Below are 21237 nucleotides of genomic sequence, written 5' to 3' on the forward strand. Positions count from 1 at the left end.
TTCCAGTCTTTTCAGATACTTTCAGATTTGCGCTTCTTCACACAAGGCGTTTCCCTCCTTTTCCTCAGAACCACCCTCTTCGCTGCTGAAGACAATTTTGCCTTTGGCCAGGTCTGGTGGGGAGACTATTTCGGGACATATACAGCCATAGCCTCTCAGCAAAGTTAGCTCTGTTGTGTGAAGTGAGGGCAAAATGGGAGGCTGAGTTGGGCCTCATTCTGGATGGTGAGGTATGGAGTGAAGCCCTTCGCAGGGTCAACTCCTCATCTTCATGTGCTCGGCTAATTCTGATCCAATTCAAGGTGGCGCATAGCTCGCATCTGACTAAAGCGAGAATGAGTGGATTCTTCCCTGCGGTGGAGGGCAAGAGTGAGTGCTGCTCTCGGGGGGCGGCTAACCACACCCATATCTTCTGGTCTTGTCCCAAGTGGGTAAGCTTTGGGTTTCTTTCTTTAATACCGTGTCGAAAATACTCAATGTTGGTTTGGATCCAAGTCCGCTGGTGGGGGGGGGGGGGGTGCTGGCGTCATCCCAGCGCATGCGCAGGGGGTTCTTCTCTGCGCCAGCCATGACGGAGGTTGACAGCAGCTGGCGCAAAGGGAAAGAGTGCCCCCACGGCACAGGCCCACCCGTGGATCGGTGGACCCCTATCGCGGGCTAGGCTACCGTAGGGGCACGCCCTGGGGCCAGATCCCCCCGCACCCCCCCACACCGAGGACTCTGAAGGCCACCTGCAGAGCCAGGTCCCGCCGGTACGTACCTGGTTTGATTAACGCCGGCGGGACCAGCTGAAAACTGGCGGCTGCTCGGCCCATCGCGGGGCAGAAAATTGCCGGGGGGGGGGCACTGCCATTCCAAGATTCATGCCGCCCCCCGGCGATTCTCCGACCCGGCGGGGGATCAGAGAATCCAGCCCCATGTCTTTTTTGCATTTGGAGATGGTCAAGTTCACCATTAGCGATCGGGTGAAGGGGTCTACCAAAGATGGCAGCCATTCATTTCCTTTTTTTAAATGAGTTAGTCACTGTCAGCTTTCAAAAGGTTTAGTTTTTTGGGGTTATGTTAAGAAATGCTTTTGCTTGTTGGTCTTTCTTTATTATGTAACTCTGGTTAATTGTTTTGTACGATTTTGATTTTTATGAAAATTTATTAATAAATACCTTTTTAAAACATAAATGCATTGAAAGCGGTTTTAAGGGGGAGGTTAATAGCTGGAATGAGCGGGTTGTCTTGTGAGAAAGGTTAGAAAGGCTGGGCTTGTTTCCACTGGAGTTTAGAAGAGTGAAGGGGGGGGGGGGGGGGGGAGATCCTGAATGGTATTGACAGGGTAGACATGGAAATAATGTTCCACATGCAAGTGAATACAGAAGTAGGAGGCGTGATCAGTAAGCTTGCAGATAACATGAAAATTGGTGCTGTGGTAAACAGAAGAGGAAAGCCTCAGATGACAGGGCAACATAGATGGGCTGGTCAGATGGGCAAAACAGTGGCAAATGGAATTTAATCCTGAAAAGTGTGAGGTGATGCATTTTGAGAGGAGTAACCAGGCAAGGGAAAAGCCAATGAACGGGAGGGTGCTCGGAGGTACAGAGGACCAGAGGGACCTTGGGGTGCATGTGGGTATCCTCCGAGTGGTCCAGTTTCCTCCCACAGTCCAAAGATGTGTAAATTAGGGGGATTAGCCATGATACATTGTCCCTTAGGGTGGGGCTGCAGGAATAGAGCAGGGGATTGGGCCTAAGTAAGGTGCTCTTTCAAAGGGTCAATGCTGACTCGATGGGCCGAGTGGCTTCCTTCTACACTGCAGGGATTCTGTGTTCATAGATCCCTGAAGGCAGCAGGACTGGTAGAAAAGGTGGTTAAGAAGGTCTATGGAATACTTGCCTTTATTAGCCGAGGCACAGAATATAAAAACAGGGTGGTTATGATGGAGCTGTATTAAAATACTGGTTAGGCCACAGCTACAGTACGGTGTGCAGTTCTGGTCAGCACATTAGAGAAGGGATGAGATTGCATGAGAGAGGGTGGAGAAGATGGTACGGCCTGGGCAAGATTGTTTTAGCTATGAAGAAAGGCTGGATAGGCAGGGGTTATTTTCCTTAGAGCAGAGAAGGCTGAGAGGAGATCTGATCGAGGAGTGCAAAATTCTGATGGATATAGAAAAGGTAAATAGGAAGGACATTTTCCCCTTAGTAGATGGGTCAAAAACCAAGGGGCAGCAGATTTAGAGGGGATATAAGGAGAAACTATTCACCCAAAGGGTGGTGGGCATCTGGAACTTGCTGCCCGATAGGATGGTAGAGGTGGGAACCCTCACAACATTTAAAAAGCATTATGATGAGCACTTGAAATGCCATTGCATACAGGTCCTGGACCAAGGGCCAGAAAATGGGTTAAAATAAATAGGTGCTTGATGGCTGGCACAGACATGAAGGGTCCATATTTGTGCTGTAAGACTTGATATGGGCACAATTCTCTGGCTCTGTTGAGTCCAGCACCAAGCCCCATATGCTGGGTGAATAGCAGGAGAGCCCCTGAGCGGGGTTAACGTCGGACTCCGGACTGATCGCAATGCTGACCTGAGGCGCCCGATGCGATCTGTATCACTCCCTCGCTGGACGTGAACCAGATCAGCATATTTAGAAGAGTCTCAAACATAATTTTAATATGCGTAGCCCAGTCGAAGCCAGAGTCTCCGGGCTCCCGGAATTCACCGAGCCCACCGGCATACCGTGAGGCCAGCGCCAATCAGTACTGGTCTCCATAGGCAGAAATCAGACATGATGCCACACCAAGGTGCTCAGAGGCCATTGGAGCCCCTAGGTGGTCAGGGACAGGGTAGTGTGCCAGGTTGGCACTGCTGGAGAATTGCCAGGCTGCCAAGGGGTGGGGCCTGAGGGGACCATGGTCATGAAAGGGGGGTGAAGGAGGACATGGGGGGGAGGGGGGGAGGGGGGGGGGGGGCTGAAGCAGGCATGGGTTATGGTCACTTGCGGGAGTGGGGACGATGCCTTGATGCAGGCAAGGATGGATGGGGGTGGGCCTGGGTCACCCTCGTGCCTGTGTGGAGTTTGGGTGGTGGGGGAAAGAGAGGGGTGGTTGCCCATGTCTGTGGGGGAACGGCATGTCCGTGGGTGGGGGTGTGGGGGAACCTTCAGCTGAACTTTGAGATTTGTCACCCTTTAAACAGGGTACCCCAATCTTTGAGGAGCCGGTCTTTAGTTCCCGAATCCAGAAAATAATGTAGGTGTGGGATTCTTCAGTCAGAATCTCCCCAAAAAATGACTATGTGTGTGTGTGAATTGCGATCTGGATCGCATCCATGCACCCAGTGCAAATCACCCCATGATTTCTTCCCAAAATGGCAATAATTTTTTGGAAGAATTTCGCCTTGTCTTTCTACCTAGGGCACTGTTTGAAAATTAGGAGTCACCATTAGAGCAGAGGTGAGGAGAAATTTTAATCTCTCAGGCAGTTGTGCAAATTTGGATCCGAGATTGAGGTGGAAGTGGAGTCACTGAAAAAATATATTTTTATCAACAATTTTCCATTTATTTTATCCTAATGACGGCGCCTCTGCCGTGTGCCCCCGGTGACGGCGCCTCTGCCGTGTGCCCCCGGTGACGGCGCCTCTGCCGCTACCCCCGGTGACGGCGCCTCTGCCGTTTGCCCCCGGTGACGGCGCCTCTGCCGCGTGCCCCCGGTGACGGCGCCTCTGCCGCGTGCCCCCGGTGACGGCGCCTCTGCCGTTTGCCCCCGGTGACGGCGCCTCTGCCGTGTGCCCCCGGTGACGGCGCCTCTGCCGTGTGCCCCCGGTGACGGCGCCTCTGCCGCTACCCCCGGTGACGGCGCCTCTGCCGTTTGCCCCCGGTGACGGCGCCTCTGCCGCGTGCCCCCGGTGACGGCGCCTCTGCCGCGTGCCCCCGGTGACGGCGCCTCTGCCGTTTGCCCCCGGTGACGGCGCCTCTGCCGCGTGCCCCCGGTGACGGCGCCTCTGCCGTGTGCCCCCGGTGACGGCGCCTCTGCCGCGTGCCCCCGGTGACGGCGCCTCTGCCGTGTGCCCCCGGTGACGGCGCCTCTGCCGCGTGCCCCCGGTGACGGCGCCTCTGCCGCGTGCCCCCGGTGACGGCGCCTCTGCCGCGTGCCCCCGGTCACGGCGCCTCTGCCGCGTGCCCCCGGTCACGGCGCCTCTGCCGCGTGCCCCCGGTGACGGCGCCTCTGCCGTGTGCCCCCGGTGACGGCGCCTCTGCCGCGTGGCCCCGGTGACGGCGCCTCTGCCGTGTGCCCCCGGTGACGGCGCCTCTGCCGTTTGCCCCCGGTGACGGCGCCTCTGCCGTTTGCCCCCGATGAAGGCGCCTCTGCCGTTTGCCCCCGGTGACGGCGTCTCTGCCGTGTGCCCCCGGTGACGGCGCCTCTGCCGTTTGCCCCCGGTGACGGCGCCTCTGCCGTTTGCCCCCGATGAAGGCGCCTCTGCCGTTTGCCCCCGGTGACGGCGTCTCTGCCGTTTGCCCCCGGTGACGGCGTCTCTGCTGTTTGCCCCCGGTGACGGCGTCTCTGCCGTTTGCCCCCGTTGTCGTCGCCACTTTGAAAATATGGCAGCAACTCTGTCAGAATTTTGAGCTGGGGACAGTGACAAGATGGGCCATTGGATGCCACATTTGCGGGGTGGAAATGTATGGGGCTAGAGAGGATCAGGGATTTGTTTTTGATGGGGATGTTTGGCAGCTTGGAGGAGTTGAAGGAGAAAGCAGGACTTGGGGGTTCGGATACCTTCAGGTACGGCGGACATTTCTGACACCACAGTCCATTTTATTGGAGAGCATACTCTCCTTTGCGGGATCGGAAGGGGGTAGAATGTCCGGGATATGTGGACGGATCTTGGGGGAGAGCAGGTTTCGGTGGAAGACCAGGAGGAGGAGCTGGGACCCATTTTGGAGGAGGAGGTGTGGAGTGAGTTCCTCCGCAGGGCGAATGCTTCCTCACCCTGTGCGAGGTTGGCCTTGATACAGCTCAAGGTGGTTTTCAGGCCCACCTCGGCACGATCAGGATGAGTCACCCTTTTGGGTGGGTGGAGGATAGGTGTGGGTGGTATTTTGAGAGGACCTGCAAACCACACACATACCCCCCCCCCCACACACACCCACCCCCACATCCCCCCCCACCCACACACCCCCCCCACCCACACACCCCCCCACCCACACACCCCCCCCACCCACACACCCCCCCCACCCACACACCCCCCCCCACCCACACACCCCCCCCACCCACACACCCCCCCCCACCCACACACCCCCCCCACCCACACACACCCCCCACCCACACACACCCCCCACCCACCCCCCCCACCCACACACACCCCCCACCCACACACACCCCCCACCCACACACCCCCCCCACCCCACCCACACACCCCCCCACACCCACACACCCCCCCACACCCACACACCCCCCCACACCCACACCCACACACCCCCACCCACACACCCCCACCCACACACCCCCACCCACACACCCCCACCCACACACCCCCACCCACACACCCCCACCCACACACCCCCACCCACACACGTGTTCTGGTCCTGTCCCAAATTGGTAGATTTTTTTAGGGGTTTTTTTCAGCACCATATCAACGATCCTGAATGTTTAGAGCCCTGCCCGTTAGTAGCTATATTCGGGGTGCCGGAGATAAAGACGGGTGCAGGGGCAGATGCCCTGGCAGTCACCTCGTTGATTGATCGGCAGCAGATTCGGCTGAGTTGGAGGCAGGCAGTGCCACCTCGTGCCTCAGCGTGGCTGGTGACTTGATGGGAGTTTTTATATCTCGAGAAAGTCAAGTTCACTGTGAGGGGGTCATACCATAGATGGTGTGCGTTAATACTGAATTTTCAGGAATTGGTCACTGCTAGCTGTTAGTGGGGTTGGAGGGGGGTTTGTATTTTCATTCAGGATTGGGGGGGGGGTTGTTTCCGTTGTTGGATGTTTTTTTTCTCTGATGTTGATACATGTGTTAGTTTTGTTAAGCTTTGTAAATTTTTGGATATAAAATGTTAAAAGTTCAATGAAAATATTTTCCCGAAAGATTTCTAATTTACGAAAACATTCATAACAAAGCCAATATTACAAACAGCATCTGTCAAAGCAGAGATAGATAAATTCTTGATGTCGCGAGGAATTAAGGGCTACGGGGAGAATGCTGGTAGGTGGAGTTGAAATGCCCATCAGCCATGATTGAATGGCGGAGTGGACTCGATGGGCCGAATGGCCTTACTTCCACTCCTATGTCTTATGGTCTTATGGTAACACGGAACAACATAACAAAATGACAACCAACGTATCCACCTCACGCACAAAAGAAAGGAAGAATAAAACCCAACACCCTCCCTTCAGCAACTAACGGTGACTAACTGCCTAAAGTGGGCAATGAATAGCTGCCATCTCAGGTAGAACTCCTCAACTGACCCTCTGACAACGTACTTGACTTTCTCCAGGTATAAGTAGTCGTTGAATATTTTCAAGGCAGAAGTAGATTGATTCCCTTGCCCAACAAGAATCTAAGGTTATCGGGGGACGGATGGGAACGTGGAACTCAACGTAAACAGATCAGCCATGATCTTATTGAATGGTGAAAGTCTCGAGAGGCCAAAGAGCCTACTTCTACTCCAATTTTGTATGTTTGTATCAAGATAAAGACATGTTCCTGCCATTGCTGAAGTCGAGCAGGACTGAAATTGGTCGTGGGAGGCAGCGTGAAAAGGGTGATGATAAATCTGCCATCCATTTTACACTGCACCCCATTTTCTTTACCAGCAACTTCCATTGAAAGGGAGATCAGTCAGAATATGAAAGGCAGCCAGTTCGATAACGCCTGTTTCCTGTTACTGTTTAATTTCAAACCCTATCCATTGGTCCTGATTGGATTATAATCGCTCACAACAGAAAATGGGGAAGATTAGAAGAAACACTTCCAGGAAAAGTTATTGGGATGTGGAATGCATGTCCGCAAATGGTGATTAGTGCAAAAGCAAAGACCATCTTAGCAAGTATGGATAATTACTGAAATAATGTAGAACAAATGGTCTGGACAGAAAGCATGGAAAAGATCAACTCCTGAAAAGCCAAAGTTCAGGACAGGTAAGAGGGAACAAATTAGTTAAAAATGTCTAGATTTCTAGGTTAAATACAAATAAATAACAACAGTGCCATAAATATGGTTAAACAAAAGAAGTGTTTTAAAGCTTCATATTAATAATTCCACTAGTGCGCAATGAGTTAACGGAACCACTGGAACGGAGAACCTCAAGGCTGCAGAATTCCAAAAACTAAAAAGCTTGGATTGTTGGCCTCTTAATGGAAATTCAAGAAATACAATCTCAAATTAGGGGACTCAACATGCTCGCAGCTTCAGCAGCTAAACAAATCTCTCTGCCAGCAAACAATTCACTGTTGTTGATGAAACGCTCTCAAAAACATAACAGGGGTTACACGATGCACTGCTGCAGGGTTTGAAGTCAATTACATTCATTCTGCTCATTACTAAACCACAACACAATTTCCCTCATCACACGAGGCCGCATGCTTGCTTCCCAATTAAGCCAATTAATAAATGACCACTGTATACGTTTCATCTTTTACAACCAAGAGACTTGAAGGAAAACTAAAGAAACGAACATCCAAACTGCTCAGGGATTTTGATCCAGGTTGAAAGTTGTTTATGATGATGTCTCTGTTTGTGAACCATTTAGAAACATAATGGAGAAGTTTTCCAATTACATACTCCCAGTGTTCTGAATCTTTCACTCCAGAGAACACACTAAGAAATTGCATAATTAAAATTGATGGGCAGAAAATTACACATAGATTACTAGATATACACTCTCGCACTAGAAAAATTACACCATCAATCTCACAAGTACCAAAAACTCATTAAAGCTATCTAACATTAATTACCATCATACTTTGAATTCTAGCTGTCCATTCTCCAATGCCCCATAAATACATACCTGAGTGTAAAAAGTAGTTGCCCCATTGTCCACACTTGTGATAGGCCTCGCATTGAGCAATCTCATTCTCGTGATGGGGAAAGGCCAGGTCTATTCCACCTGAATGGATGTCCAGTTTATTTCCAAACACACAGCTGAAAATATCACACAGTTAAACTCACCATTTGTTATGATGCAAAGTGTGAAACTATTTTCTTTGTCAAATCAACACACTGCAGTAATAAAGGTCCTTGGACTAGCCTACAAGTGAGCAACACAAATGTCTGTCAGGGAGTTAACTGGTAATAAAATAAAATATGTAGTAATCAAACACAGATGAGCTAGTGGCTCATTCCGGCAACACCTCAACGTTGTCCCCCATTGCCCTCGCCCCCTCACTATCCTTATGACCTCTTAAGAGTCCTATAACCTTCCAAGATCTCAACACTGGAGCATCTTGACAAGGACCCCAACTTCAGACTCCTATTCATTGACTACAGCTGTGCCTCCAACACCATAATCCCAGCCAAACTCATATCAAAGCTCCAAAATCTAGGACTTGGCTCCTCCCTCTACAACTGGATCCTCTACTTTCTGACCCATAGTAAGAAGTCTTACAACACCAGGTTAAAGTCCAACAGGTTTGTTTCAAACACCAGCTTTCAGAGCACTGCTCAGGTCTGAGAAAGGAGCAGTGCTCCAAAAGCTCGTGTTTGAAACAAACCTGTTGGACTTTAACCTGGTGTTGTAAGACTTCTTACTGTGCTCACCCCAGTCCAACGCCGGCATCCCCACATTTTGACCCATAGACAGCAATCAGTAAGGATAAACAACAACCAACTCCCAATAGTCCTCAATACCGGGTTCCCGCAAGGTTGCGTACATAATCCCCTACTATACTCCCTATACACACACGACTGTGTGGCAAAATCTGGCTCTAATTCCATGTACATGTTTGCTGATGACGCAACGGTAGTGGGTCGGATCTCGAGCAACAATGAGTCAGAGTACAGGAGGGAGATAGAGAACCTAGTGGAGTGGTGTAACGACAACAATCTCTTCCAAATGTCAGCAAAACTAAAGAGCTGGTCATTAACTTCAGGAAGCAAAGTATCGTGCACGCCCCTGTCTGTATCAATGGGGCCGAGCTGTGGTTGACAGCTTCAAATTCCTGGGTGTGCAGATCACCAACAATCTGTCCTGTCCTACGACCAAGAAAGCACAAAAGCGCCTATACTTCCACAGGAAACTAAGGAAATTTGGCATGTCCACAGTAACTCTTATCAACTTTTACAGATGTACCATAGAAAGCATCTTATCTGGCTGCATAACAGCCTGGTATGGCAACTGCTCGGCCCAAGAACAGAGAGCGTGAACACAGCCCAGTCCATCACACAAACCTGCCTCCCATCCATTGACTCTGTCTGCACCTCCCGCTGCCTTGGGACAGCGGGTAGCATAATCAAAGACCCCTCCCACCCAGCTTATTCACTCTTCCAACTTCTTCCATCAGGCAGGAGATACAAAAGTCTGAGAACACCCATTAACAGATTCAAAAACACCTTCTTCCCCGCTGTTACCAGACTCCTGAATGACCCTCTTATGATCTGATCTCTTCACACATCTTCTCTACTGGGCAGTACTGCAATCCTGTATGCTTCATCCGATGTCTGTGTCTATGTATTTACATTGTGTATTTATGTATGTCCTATATTTTTTCCATGTATGGAACGATCTGTCTGGACTGTACGCAGAACAATAATTTTCACTGTACCTTAGTACATGTGACAATAAAACAAATCCAAATCCACTCCTCCAATCCTGGCATCTTACATATCCATGATTTTGATCAGTCCACCATTGACAGCCGTGCCTTCAGCTGCCTGAACTTTGAGCTCTGGAATTTCCTCCCTAAATCTCTCTACATCACGCTCTTTCGTTACGATGCTCCTGAAAACATAGCTCTTTGACTAAGCTTTAGGTCACCAGTCCTAATGTTTACTTATATTGGCCCCATGTCAAATTATTCTGGATAACACTCCTGTGAAGCATTTTGGGGTATTTTACTATATTAAAGGTGCTTTATTAATGCAGGTTGCTGTTGTCTAGTGACAGCATGCAAAAACACAGGTGGAGAGAGACAAAAAAATAACACAAGTGTGGTTATGGCCAGAAACCAACCCTATTACAACCCTATTCTATTTTCACTCCTTTAATTCCAGCACAATGACTTTCCATATAGTTAATACATGATCAATAGAGCTGTCATAGAGATAATACTACTGTTACCAGATCAGAAAATGAGCACCATAGTTAAACAGGTCCTCATTATTGTGAACAGTGCAACTCTCAGGTCAACTTCTGTCAAGTTACAGTTCAACAAGAAATACAATTCACAAACCTTGCAACTGTCGAACATTCAATATGCCAGCCAGGTCGGCCCTTACCCCAGGGAGATACCCAAGATGGCTCATGGAGTTGTGATGCTTTCCACAGGGCAAAGTCTCTGACATGCCTTTTATCACCAGCGTCTAGCAATAAAGGATTAACAAATAAAATATCTGAAATACTTCTGTCTTTTCAAAACATGAATCTGTGCTGTGTTGTCGATTAACACATCAAAATATTATGGAGGATGGTTTCTCCGAAATTGTTTATTTAACCTCAAATTCACCACTGCCTCCCCACAATTGACTGGAAAAGTAACTCGGTTTCTCTCTCCATAGATGCTGTCCGACCTGCTGAGCATTCCCAGCATTTTCTGTTTTTATTTCAAGATTTCCAGCATTCACAGTATTTTGCTTTTGAATTTGAAATGTCTGTATGAAAGTTCCTTTATTCTAGTGGTAAAAGTAGTCTGTCTGTGACCAACACATATGGCTACATTCAATAAGATCGTATTCAGAGGTCTGTCCCAATTTATTATTTTAACCCTCACATCTGGCCCTTCCGAATGCTGACCCAAATCCTTTACTACTTTACTCCAATTCTTTTTTCATATAAATTTAAAGTACCCAATTTTTTTTCTTCAATTAAGGGGCAATTTAGCAAGGCCAATCCACCTAGCCTGCATATCTTTGGGTTGTGGGGGTGAGACCCACGCAGACACTGGGAGAATGTGCAAACTCCACACGGACAGAGACCCGGGACCGGAATCGAACCCAGGTCCTCGGCGCCGTGAGGCAACATTGCTCACCACCGCGTCACCGGGCCGCCCAACTTCACTCCAATTCTAGTCCTTGCACATTCTTCACTCCACCATTGGTAGCAAACCTACAGCTAAATCTGGAATTTCCTCCCTAAACCCTCCACCACTCTCCCAACTTCTTTAATTCACTCCTTAAAACTTACATCCAACAGACTCCTTCAAGGCAAGAGCCACCCATTTCATCCAGGGCTCTCCTGGGGACTCCAGTCTTGCAGCTTCTTCCACAAAGGAAAGGAGATGGCAGCACCAGAATAAATCATCATCAGAGATATCTTTCTAAGAAGATGCTCAAATTGCTGCAAGAATGTACGTTGTCTTTTTAAGCAGACAGCCAAGTTGTGCACTGTGCAAGTAGATTCCTTTATTATAGATCTGCGTACTCTCTTTATTTTAAATAAACCTGTTTAACCATTTAACCACGTTATTTTGCTATTTTCTAAGGTGACAGCAGAACATGAGGATATTACATTACTACAATTTAGGAACAACCATCAAACTGGCTGACACTGACCCTTACATTATAAAACCATAAAGGCATAGGAGCATAAGTAGCCCCATCGAGTCTGCTCCGCCATTCAGTGAGATCATGGCTAATCTGATATAATCCTCAACTCCCTTTCCCTGCCTTATCTCCATAACCCTCGATTCCCTTACTGATTAAAAATCTTCTGTCTCAGCCTTGAACATACTTAATGCCCCAGCTTCTACAGCTCTTTGCGGTAAAGATATCCACAGATTCATTGCCCACTGGGAGGACATTTCAGGGACTAAAGGCAAAGACCAAGGGTGCGATCGAATTGCCTCATCATGGCTGACTGGGTGATGCAGTGAGGCCGCTAAATCTCGCGAGAGGCCGCTCATGAGATTTACGACGCTCTGGACTACTTGCGATATCTAACGAGATTTGCAATCTGCATCTCGCCCTCACTGGGTACTATCCAGATTTGCATATTTAAGTGAGCAGTCAGCTTCCCTTAAATATGTTTGACCAGAGTATCCCAAAGCCCGGGTTCTAACGCTCGCGCCTGGGAGATCTCACTGTGGGGCTGTTTAGCATTGGTTTCCACAAACATGGACCAGGCATTACGGGTTCCCAGATTGTACTGCCAGAGTGCCAAGCTGGCAGTGCCAAGTTGCCAATGCCAGGGATCAGGCCTGGGAATGCCCGGTCCTTATGAGATGGTGTGAGGGGAGAATCGAAGAACCCCTAATCGGTAAGTTGGGGCGTTGGGGGTCCAGAGGCCGCGGTGAGGGGGGAGGGAGGGGAGGGGGGGTTGAGAGACCGGGTCGGCATTTTAAAATGGGAGTTAGGTGCGGCCTTGGCAGATCGTTCCCCGCAGAGGCCCCAGAAAAAACAAAATCCCGTTTGGTAGTGGAGTTGTTCTCAGCGTTGCGTGCTCCGAGAAACACTCGCTATAACAATAATAATCTTTATTAGTGTCACAATTGGCTTACATTAACACTGCAATGAAGTTACTGTAAAAAGCCCCCAGTTGCCACATTCCGGCGCCTGTTCGGGTACATAGAGGGAGAATTCCGAATGTCCAATTCACCTAACAAGCACGTCGTTTGGGACTTGTGGGAGGAAACCAGAGCACCCGGAAGAAACTCATGCAGACACAGGGAGAACGTGCAGACTCCATACAGACAGTGACCCAAGCCGGGAATCGAACCTGGGCCCTCGACTGTGTGAAGCAACAGTGTTAACCACTGTGCTACCGTGCATTTGCGCCCAAAATGGGATTTTTTGTTTTGTTAAATCTCACCCCTAGTCTGCCCATGGAAACTCAGGCCACAACCACCAGAAAGAACTTAACAATAAAAATTCAAACAGTGAAGCCATTAACACAATTGTAAATACATACTTGTTCCTCCAACGGTGTCAGCACTCATCGCAATGAACTTCCCATATTGACCACCAATAGACTGGACGTCGAAATATACATTTCCTGAAATTTTCCAGAAAAAGCAAGTGTTTAATTTAATAAATAAAACCTTTTTTAAGTTGCAAGATTAATACATCATTTACCAATGCCAGAGATCAGGGCTAAATGATAGTGAGCTGCATACAGTCACTGAAATCCTGTGAATCACAGAATGGTACAGCACATGCGGAGGCCATTTGGCCCATCAATTTATTTCACTCCTCCTGCTCTTTCCACATAGCCCTGCAATGTTTTTCTTCCTGTACTATATATGCAATCCTTTTCTGAGAGTTACGATTAAATCTTCTTCCACTGCCCCTTTAGCCAGGACATTCTCAGTCATGACAAATCACTGTGAAAAAATAATTCTAACTCCCCCGACCCGACCCCCCCCCGGCCACTGGATTTTTTGATAATCATTCCAAATGAATGATTTCCTGTTCCTAACCCTCCTACCAATTGAAACCGTTTCTCCCACTCTGATTTATTAAAACCCCTCAATATTTTGAACACTTCTATTAAATCTCCCTACAAAAATGAGAGTTATTGTTACTATCCATAGAATCCCTACAGTGCCGAAGGAGGCCATTTGGAGTCTGCAACAACCCTCTGGAAGAGCACCCTACCTCGGTCCACTTCCCTGCCCTATTCCCACAACCTCACCTAACCTGAACATCTTTGGACTGTCGAGGAAACTGGAGCACCCGGGAGGAAACTCACGCAGACATGGGGACAAAGTGCGGACTCCACACAGTCAGTGACCTGAGGCTGGAATCGAACCCAGGTCCCTAACGCTGTGAGGCAGTAGTGCTAACCACTGTGCCACTATATTATTTGCAACAAATTAAACCAACTTCCCTTCAACATTGCCCACTCCATTGCTTCGGCTCTTTAGTCACATTCATCAGCAGCTGTATTCCATCTGAAGTTCCTGACACCAACAAGTCTTACATCTCCAAACTCCCTATCTCTTCAATCATGATAAGCTGACAGCACAGAATCCCCAGAGACTCCTTTCTTTGACCCCTTTAAATGGTCCAGTGGGCAATGGAAGTATTGAACCAGCAGTCATGGGTCTTGCCCAATCCACTATCCCTTGCCCTTCCAGTCTTTAGCCCTCTAGACGCACAACAACAGTCTCTGCTCTACTCTCAGACTGGCTTCAATTCCAGGAACTGTTCAAAGATCATCATAACCATAAGACCATAAGACATAGCAGTAGAATCAGGCCACTTGGCCCATCGAGTCTGCTCCGCCATTCAATCATGGCTGATATTTTCTCATCCCCATTCTCCTGCCTTCTCTCCATAACCCCAGATCCCCTTATTAATCAAGAAATGACTTCCATTTGGAGAGAACTTTGCTTCTTTTTTCTCATCCAAATTCTCAGTGTGTTCTGATCTGCCAAACAAAAAAAAACTGCTTCATTCAGAGAGAACTTTGCTTACTTCCACTTTACACAAATTCTCAGTGCATTTTTAACTACCAAAAATAAATCTCAGGCTAAAACCCAACCCCATTGCAATTAGCTTTCTATTTACCCTTTGCCTCTTAGCTCTTCATCCCCATGCCAACCCCAGGCGTTTCTTGGAACCTAATTATATCATAATCAGGAAATCAATGAACCCTCTTTTAGAATACGCCCCATCCCACTTTGGTCTTAAAGCACAAAAGAAAATTGAGGCTTTTCCCACCACATGGGTCATCATAATCACATGCAAAGTTTTATTTTAATGTGGGCATGAAATGAGATTGCCAGTCAGTCTAAAAGGTCCAGGTTTAATTTAAGGATAGGCTGTGAGTTCACCAGAGTTATGTATCCATGGACTAAATTAATATTTTGTTGCATAGATGGTCTGGAGTTGGGGACCAAATGTAATGTCTCAAAGTTCACTGACACTAAAATGATTGGTAAAGTATGCAGAGGACACGGAAAGTCTGCAGAGGGATATAGATAGTTTAAGTGAATCTGGCAGATGGAGTACAACGTTGGTAAATGTGAGGTCATTCATTTTGGTAGGAATAACAGCAAAAAGTAGTATTATTTAAATGGTAAAAAATTGCAGCATGCTGCTGTGCAGAGGGACCTGGGTGCCCTTGAGCATGAATCACAAAACGTTGGTTTACAAATGCAGCAGGTAATTAAGAAGGCAAATGGAATGTTGTCCTTCATTGCTGGAGGGATGGAGTTTAAAAACAGGGAGGTTATGTTGCAGCTGTATAGGATGCTGGTGAGGCCACGCCTGGAGCACTGTGTACAGTTTTGGTCTCCTTACTTGAAAGGATATACTGGCACTGGAGGGGGTGCAGAGGAGATTCACTAGATTGACTCCGGAGTCGAGAGGTTTGGCTTATGAGGAGAGACTAAGTGGACTGGGACTATACTCATTGGAATTTAGAAGAATGAGGGGGGGGATCTTATAGAAACTATAAAATTATGAAGGGAATAGATAAGATAGAAGCAGGGAGGATTGGATTGGATTGGATTTGTTTATTGTCACGTGTACCGAGGTACAGTGAAAAGTATTTTTCTGCGAGCAGCTCAACAGATCATTAAGTACATGGGGCAAAAAGGGAATAAAAGAAAATACATAATAGGGCAACACCAGATATACAATGTAACTACATAAATGAAATGAAATGAAAATGAAAATCGCTTAGTGTCACGAGTAGGCTTCAATGAAGTTACTGTGAAAAGCCCCTGGCATAATGAACAACATAACACCGGCATTGGATGAAGCATACAGGGTGTAGTGTTAATCAGGTCAGTCCATAAGAGGGTCATTTAGGAGTCTGGTGACAGTGGGGAAGAAGCTGTTTTGGAGTCTGTTCGTGCGTGTTCTCAGACTTCTGTATCTCCTGTCTGATGGAAGAAGTTGGAAGAGTGAGTAAGCCGGGTGGGTGGGATCTTTGATTATGCTGCCCGCTTTCCCCAGGCAGCGGGAGGTGTAGATGGAGTCAATGGATGGGAGGCAAGTGTGTGTGATGGACTGGCCGATATTCACGACTCTCTGAAGTTTCTTGCGGTCCTGGGCCGAGCAGTTGCCATGCCAGGCTGTGATGCAGCCCGATAGGATGCTTTCTATGATGCATCTGTAAAAGTTGGTACGGGTTAATATGGACATGCCGAATTTCCTTAGTTTCCTGAGGAAATATAGGCGCTGTTGTGCTTTCTTGGTGGTAGCATCGACGTGGGTGGACTAGTACAGATTTTTGGAGATGTGCACCCCATGGAATTTGAAACTGCTAACCATCTCAACCTCGGCCCCGTTGATGCTGACACGGGTGTGTACAGTACTTTGCTTCTTGAAGTCAATGACTAGTTCTTTAGTTTTTCTGGCATTGAGGGAGAGATTGTTGTCGCTACACCACTCCACTAGGTTCCCTATCTCCCTCCTGTATTCTGACTCGTCGTTATTCGAGATCCGGCCCACTATGGTCGTATCATCAGCAAACTTGTAGATGGAGTTGGAACCAAGTTTTGCCACGCAGTCGTGTGTGTACAGGGAGTATAGTGGGGGGCTAAGTACGCAGCCTTGCGGGGCCCCGGTATTGAGGACTATTGTGGAGGAGGTGTTAGAACATAGAACGATACAGCGCAGTACAGGCCCTTCGGCCCTCGATGTTGCACCGACATGGAAAAAAAACTAAAGGCCATCTAACCTACACTATGCCCTTATCATCCATATGCTTATCCAATAAATTTTTAAATGCCCTCAATGTTGGCGAGTTCACTACTGTTGCAGGTAGGGCATTCCACGGCCTCACCACTCTTTGCGTAAAAAACCCACCTCTGACCTCTGTCCTATATCTATTACCCCTCAATTTAAGGCTATGTCCCCTCGTGCTAGCCACCTCCATCCGCGGGAGAAGGCTCTCGATGTCCACCCTATCTAACCCTCTGATCATTTTGTATGCCTCTATTAAGTCACCTCTTAACCTTCTTCTCTCTAACGAAAACAACCTCAAGTCCATCAGCCTTTCCTCATAAGATTTTCCCTCCATACCAGGCAACATCCTGGTAAATCTCCTCTGCACCCGTTCCAAAGCTTCCACGTCCTTCCTATAATGAGGCGACCAGAACTGTACGCAATACTCCAAATGCGGCCGTACTAGAGTTTTGTACAACTGCAACATGACCTCATGGCTCCGGAACGCAATCCCTCTACCAATAAAGGCCAACACACCATAGGCCTTCTTCACTACCCTATCAACCTGGGTGGCAACTTTCAGGGATCTATGTACATGGACACCGAGATCCCTCTGCTCATCCACACTACCAAGAATTTTACCATTAGCCAAATATTCCGCATTCCTGTTATTCTTTCCAAAGTGAATCACCTCACACTTCTCCACATTAAACTCCATTTGCCACCTCTCAGCCCAGCTCTGCAGCTTATCTATGTCCCTCTGTAACCTGCAACATCCTTCCGCACTGTCTACAACTCCACCGACTTTAGTGTCGTCTGCAAATTTACTCACCCATCCTTCTGCGCCCTCCTCTAGGTCATTTATAAAAATGACAAACAGCAACGGCCCCAGAACAGATCCTTGTGGTACTCCACTCGTAACTGAACTCCATTCTGAACATTTCCCATCAACTACCACTCTCTGTCTTCTTTCAACTAGCCAATTTCTGATCCACATCTCTAAATCACCCTCAATCCCCAGCCTCCGTATTTTCTGCAATAGCCGACCGTGGGGAACCTTATCAAGCGTTATTGTTCATTCTTACTGATTGTGGTCTGTTGGTCAGAAAATCGAGGATCCAGTTGCAGAGTGGAGAGCCAAGTCCTAGGTTTTGGAGCTTTGATATGAGCTTGGCTGGGATTATGGTGTTGAAGGCGGAGCTGTAATCAATAAATAGGAGTCTGATGTAGGAGTCCTTGTTTTCGAGATGCTCTAGGGATAAGTGTAGGGCCAGGGAAATGGCGTCTGATGTGGACTGGTTGCAACGGTATGCAAATTGCAGTGGATCAAGGCGTTCTGGGAGTATGAAGGTAATGCGTTTCATGACCAACCTCTCGAAGCAGTGGTTGTTTCCATTGGCGAGTGAAACTAGAACTAGGAGGTATAGCCTCAAAATAAGGGGGAGTAGATTTAGGACTGAGCTCAGAGGAACCTCTTCACCCAAAGGTGTGTGAATCTGTGGAATTCCCTGCAGCTGGGGCGACCTCGTTAAATATTTTTAAGGCAAAGGTATACAGATTTTTGAACAGTAAAGGAATAAAAAAAGGTTACAGTGAGCGGGCGGGTAAGTGGAGCTGAGTCCAGGCTCAAGGGGCCAGATGGCCTACTCCTGCACCTAGTTCTTATGTTCTTATTAATACAAACACAGCTGAAACTCACTGATGGGACTGCACAAACCCACCTGTCGAGGTTGAATAAGCATGACCATTGTGAATGATTCTTTCTATAAATGCCACAATCTGAGGAATGTTGTCGGTCACTCGCATGTAAACTGTAGGTGGAAGAACCTGCAGAAGGAACAGTGAAAACATGGTTCAGGATTTGATGAAACTTTGTCTCACAGATAGAACTATAATGTTTTGGGGTGGGAAATAGTTAGATACCAAAGGATCATTCAAAACCAAAATTAACTTTTCCACATATTTAAATAGTTTAATTCCAGGGGCAGGTTCAGAAACATTTCTGCAGTATAATTTCTATCACTTTTCTACAATAAATTACTGCCTTCTCTTTGTATCCTGTCTACATAACAGAATGCAGGGTATATAATTAAATATTACAGGTGCTAGAGCTGAAAACAATTCCAAAATAGAACGGATTACATCAAATGTTCACTTTGAAATCCTTTACAATCGCATTTGACAAGAGTCTAAAAATAATTGTTGAACTCCGTCAGGTAGATTTTGACTTTGTACAATAGTGTAAGCTAGGTGACAGCAAACCGGCAGTGGAAATAAAAACAGGGAGAGGTATAAAGCAGGGTTGCTATCACAAAGTCACAATCATCCTGCATTGTGGAGGACACGAGGCTCGTCTCCAGTATTATATTCAATGGCAGGGCCGGTGCCCACCAATACATCGTTGGACTGTCTGGGCCGTCAGAAGGCACAAAAAGATGAAAATCACAGGGATGGCAGAGTGACAAAACCCCTCTTATAAACATTGATAGAACATTTCTACTCTCCCAAAATAGGAGGCCGTTGCAATGTATGAATAATAATGTATGGAATAAAATGCAGATGCAGAAGAGTGTGAAGTGATACATTTTGGTGGGAAGAACAAGGAGAAACAATATAAACAAAAGGGTACAATTCTAGTTGGGTGTGAGAATAGAGATACCCTGGGGTACATGTGCACAAATTGTTGAGGTGGCAGAATAGGTTAAAAAGTTATTAAAAGGCATACAGGACTCTGGGCTTTATAGAGGTAAGAACACTAAGCAGGTTATGATGAACCTTGTGGGCAGCACAGTTGCTTCACAGCTCCAGGGTCCCAAGTTCGATTCCCGGCTTGGGTCACTGTCTGTGCGGAGTTTGCACGTTCTCACCGTGTCTGCGTGGGTTTCCTCCGGGTGCTCCGGTTTCCACCCACAGTCCAAAGATGTGCAGGTTAGGTGAACTGGCCATTCTAAATTGCCCCTAGTGTCCAAAAAGGTTAGGTTGGTTTACGGGGATAAAGGGGATAGGGTGGAGGTGTGGGGCTTAAGTAGGGTGCTCTTTCCAAGAGCCGGTGCTGACTCGATGGGCTGAATAGCCTCCTTCTGCACTGTAAATTCCATGATTCTATGATTTATAAAAGTAGGTTCTGCTTTATATGCTGCCTTCTGGATATTGCACTTTAGGAAGGATGGGAAGGCATTGGAGAGGGTGCACAAAGATTCATGAGCATGGTTGCAGCAAGGAGTGTCAGTTATACGAGGATAGGTTGCCAAAACTGGGGATGTTCTCCTTAGCACAGTGGTTAGCATTGTTGCTTCCCAGCGCCGGGGTCCCAGGTTTGATTCCCGGCTTGGGTCACTGTCTGTGCGGAGTCTGCACGTTCTCCTTGTGTCTGCGTGGGTTTCCTTCAGGCACTCCTGATTCCTCCCACAAGTCCCGAAAGACGTGCTTGTTAGGTGAATTGGACGTTCTGAATTCTCCCTCTGTGTACCCGAACAGGCGCCAGAATGTGGCGACTAGGGGATTTTCACAGTAACTTCATTGCAGTGTTAATGGAAGCCGACTTGGGACAATAATAATAATAATAATAGTAACAATAATAAAGGTTGAGGGAGGTTTGATTGGATGTTCAAAATCACAAGGGGTTTAGAGACGGAATTCAATACTGACATTTCTAAGTTCATTCTGGCAGGTTTTTCAGGGAGTTCCCCACCACTATCCAATGACACTTATGATGTGGAGATGCCGGCGTTGGACTGGGGTGAACACAGTAAGAAGTCTTACAACACCAGGTTAAAGTCCAACAGGTTTGTTTCAAACACGAGCTTTCGGAGCACTGCTCCTTCCTCAGGTCCCAATGACACTTAGTCAGTTTTTGGGCCCTGGGGAGTTTCTCACCGGTTGAGCCCACACTTAGAACTTTAATTCAGCACTGGGGATCTGAACTCAGAGATCAAGCCGTCATTTAGAAAGGGTGCCCCGATCTCTCAGTAAACTTGCGAGTCCCCCCCCCCCCCCCCCCCCCCCCCGAAGTGAGGACCCCACTATGGAGTCCCTGGGGTCCATCCGCTTCAGGACTCCCCAAGCACCCTTAAGACGTACATAGTGAGCGCCATTTGGTCCCACTCTTTTTGGGCGGAGTTGAGATTCCGACGCTTTGCGGGACTTGGGTGTATCCCACGAGGTGAGAAGCTGCCGGGACACCTGGAAGGCCTCTCTCGGGATTCACCGGCTGCGTTGTGTTCTCACTCAAGCACAATGCGGCCACTGGAGAGAAACTGTTTCCTGGCGGAGGGGAAAACAAGAGGACATGGATTTAACGTACTTGGCAAACGAACCAATGGAAATACAAAGAATTTTTCTTCCTGTGCAGAAAGTGGTTAGGATCTGAAATGCACTGCCTAAGAATGTGACAAAGACTGGCTGGGCAAAAACTGGTCACAACGGTTTGAAAGACTTCCCTTTTGTTCGATAACAATTCTATGATTCTATAACTT

General features: G+C 47.8%; 1 protein-coding gene across 2 annotated transcripts in view; it reads right to left on the reverse strand.

The window, feature by feature from the left end:
- The window catches only part of cars2 (cysteinyl-tRNA synthetase 2, mitochondrial), a 105879-nt gene that overhangs the window by 37775 nt on the left and 46867 nt on the right, over positions 1-21237 (reverse strand). For both annotated transcript variants that reach the window (XM_038818210.1, XM_038818212.1), the window contains 4 exons: positions 18484-18589; positions 13053-13136; positions 10381-10510; positions 8001-8134 (listed from right to left, as the gene is read on the reverse strand). In XM_038818210.1, the coding sequence (XP_038674138.1) occupies positions 8001-8134; positions 10381-10510; positions 13053-13136; positions 18484-18589 (454 nt within the window). The remainder of the gene's footprint in view (positions 1-8000; positions 8135-10380; positions 10511-13052; positions 13137-18483; positions 18590-21237) is intronic.

Source organism: Scyliorhinus canicula, chromosome 14, assembly GCF_902713615.1.
Source record: "Scyliorhinus canicula chromosome 14, sScyCan1.1, whole genome shotgun sequence".
Taxonomy (NCBI): Eukaryota; Metazoa; Chordata; class Chondrichthyes; order Carcharhiniformes; family Scyliorhinidae; genus Scyliorhinus; species Scyliorhinus canicula.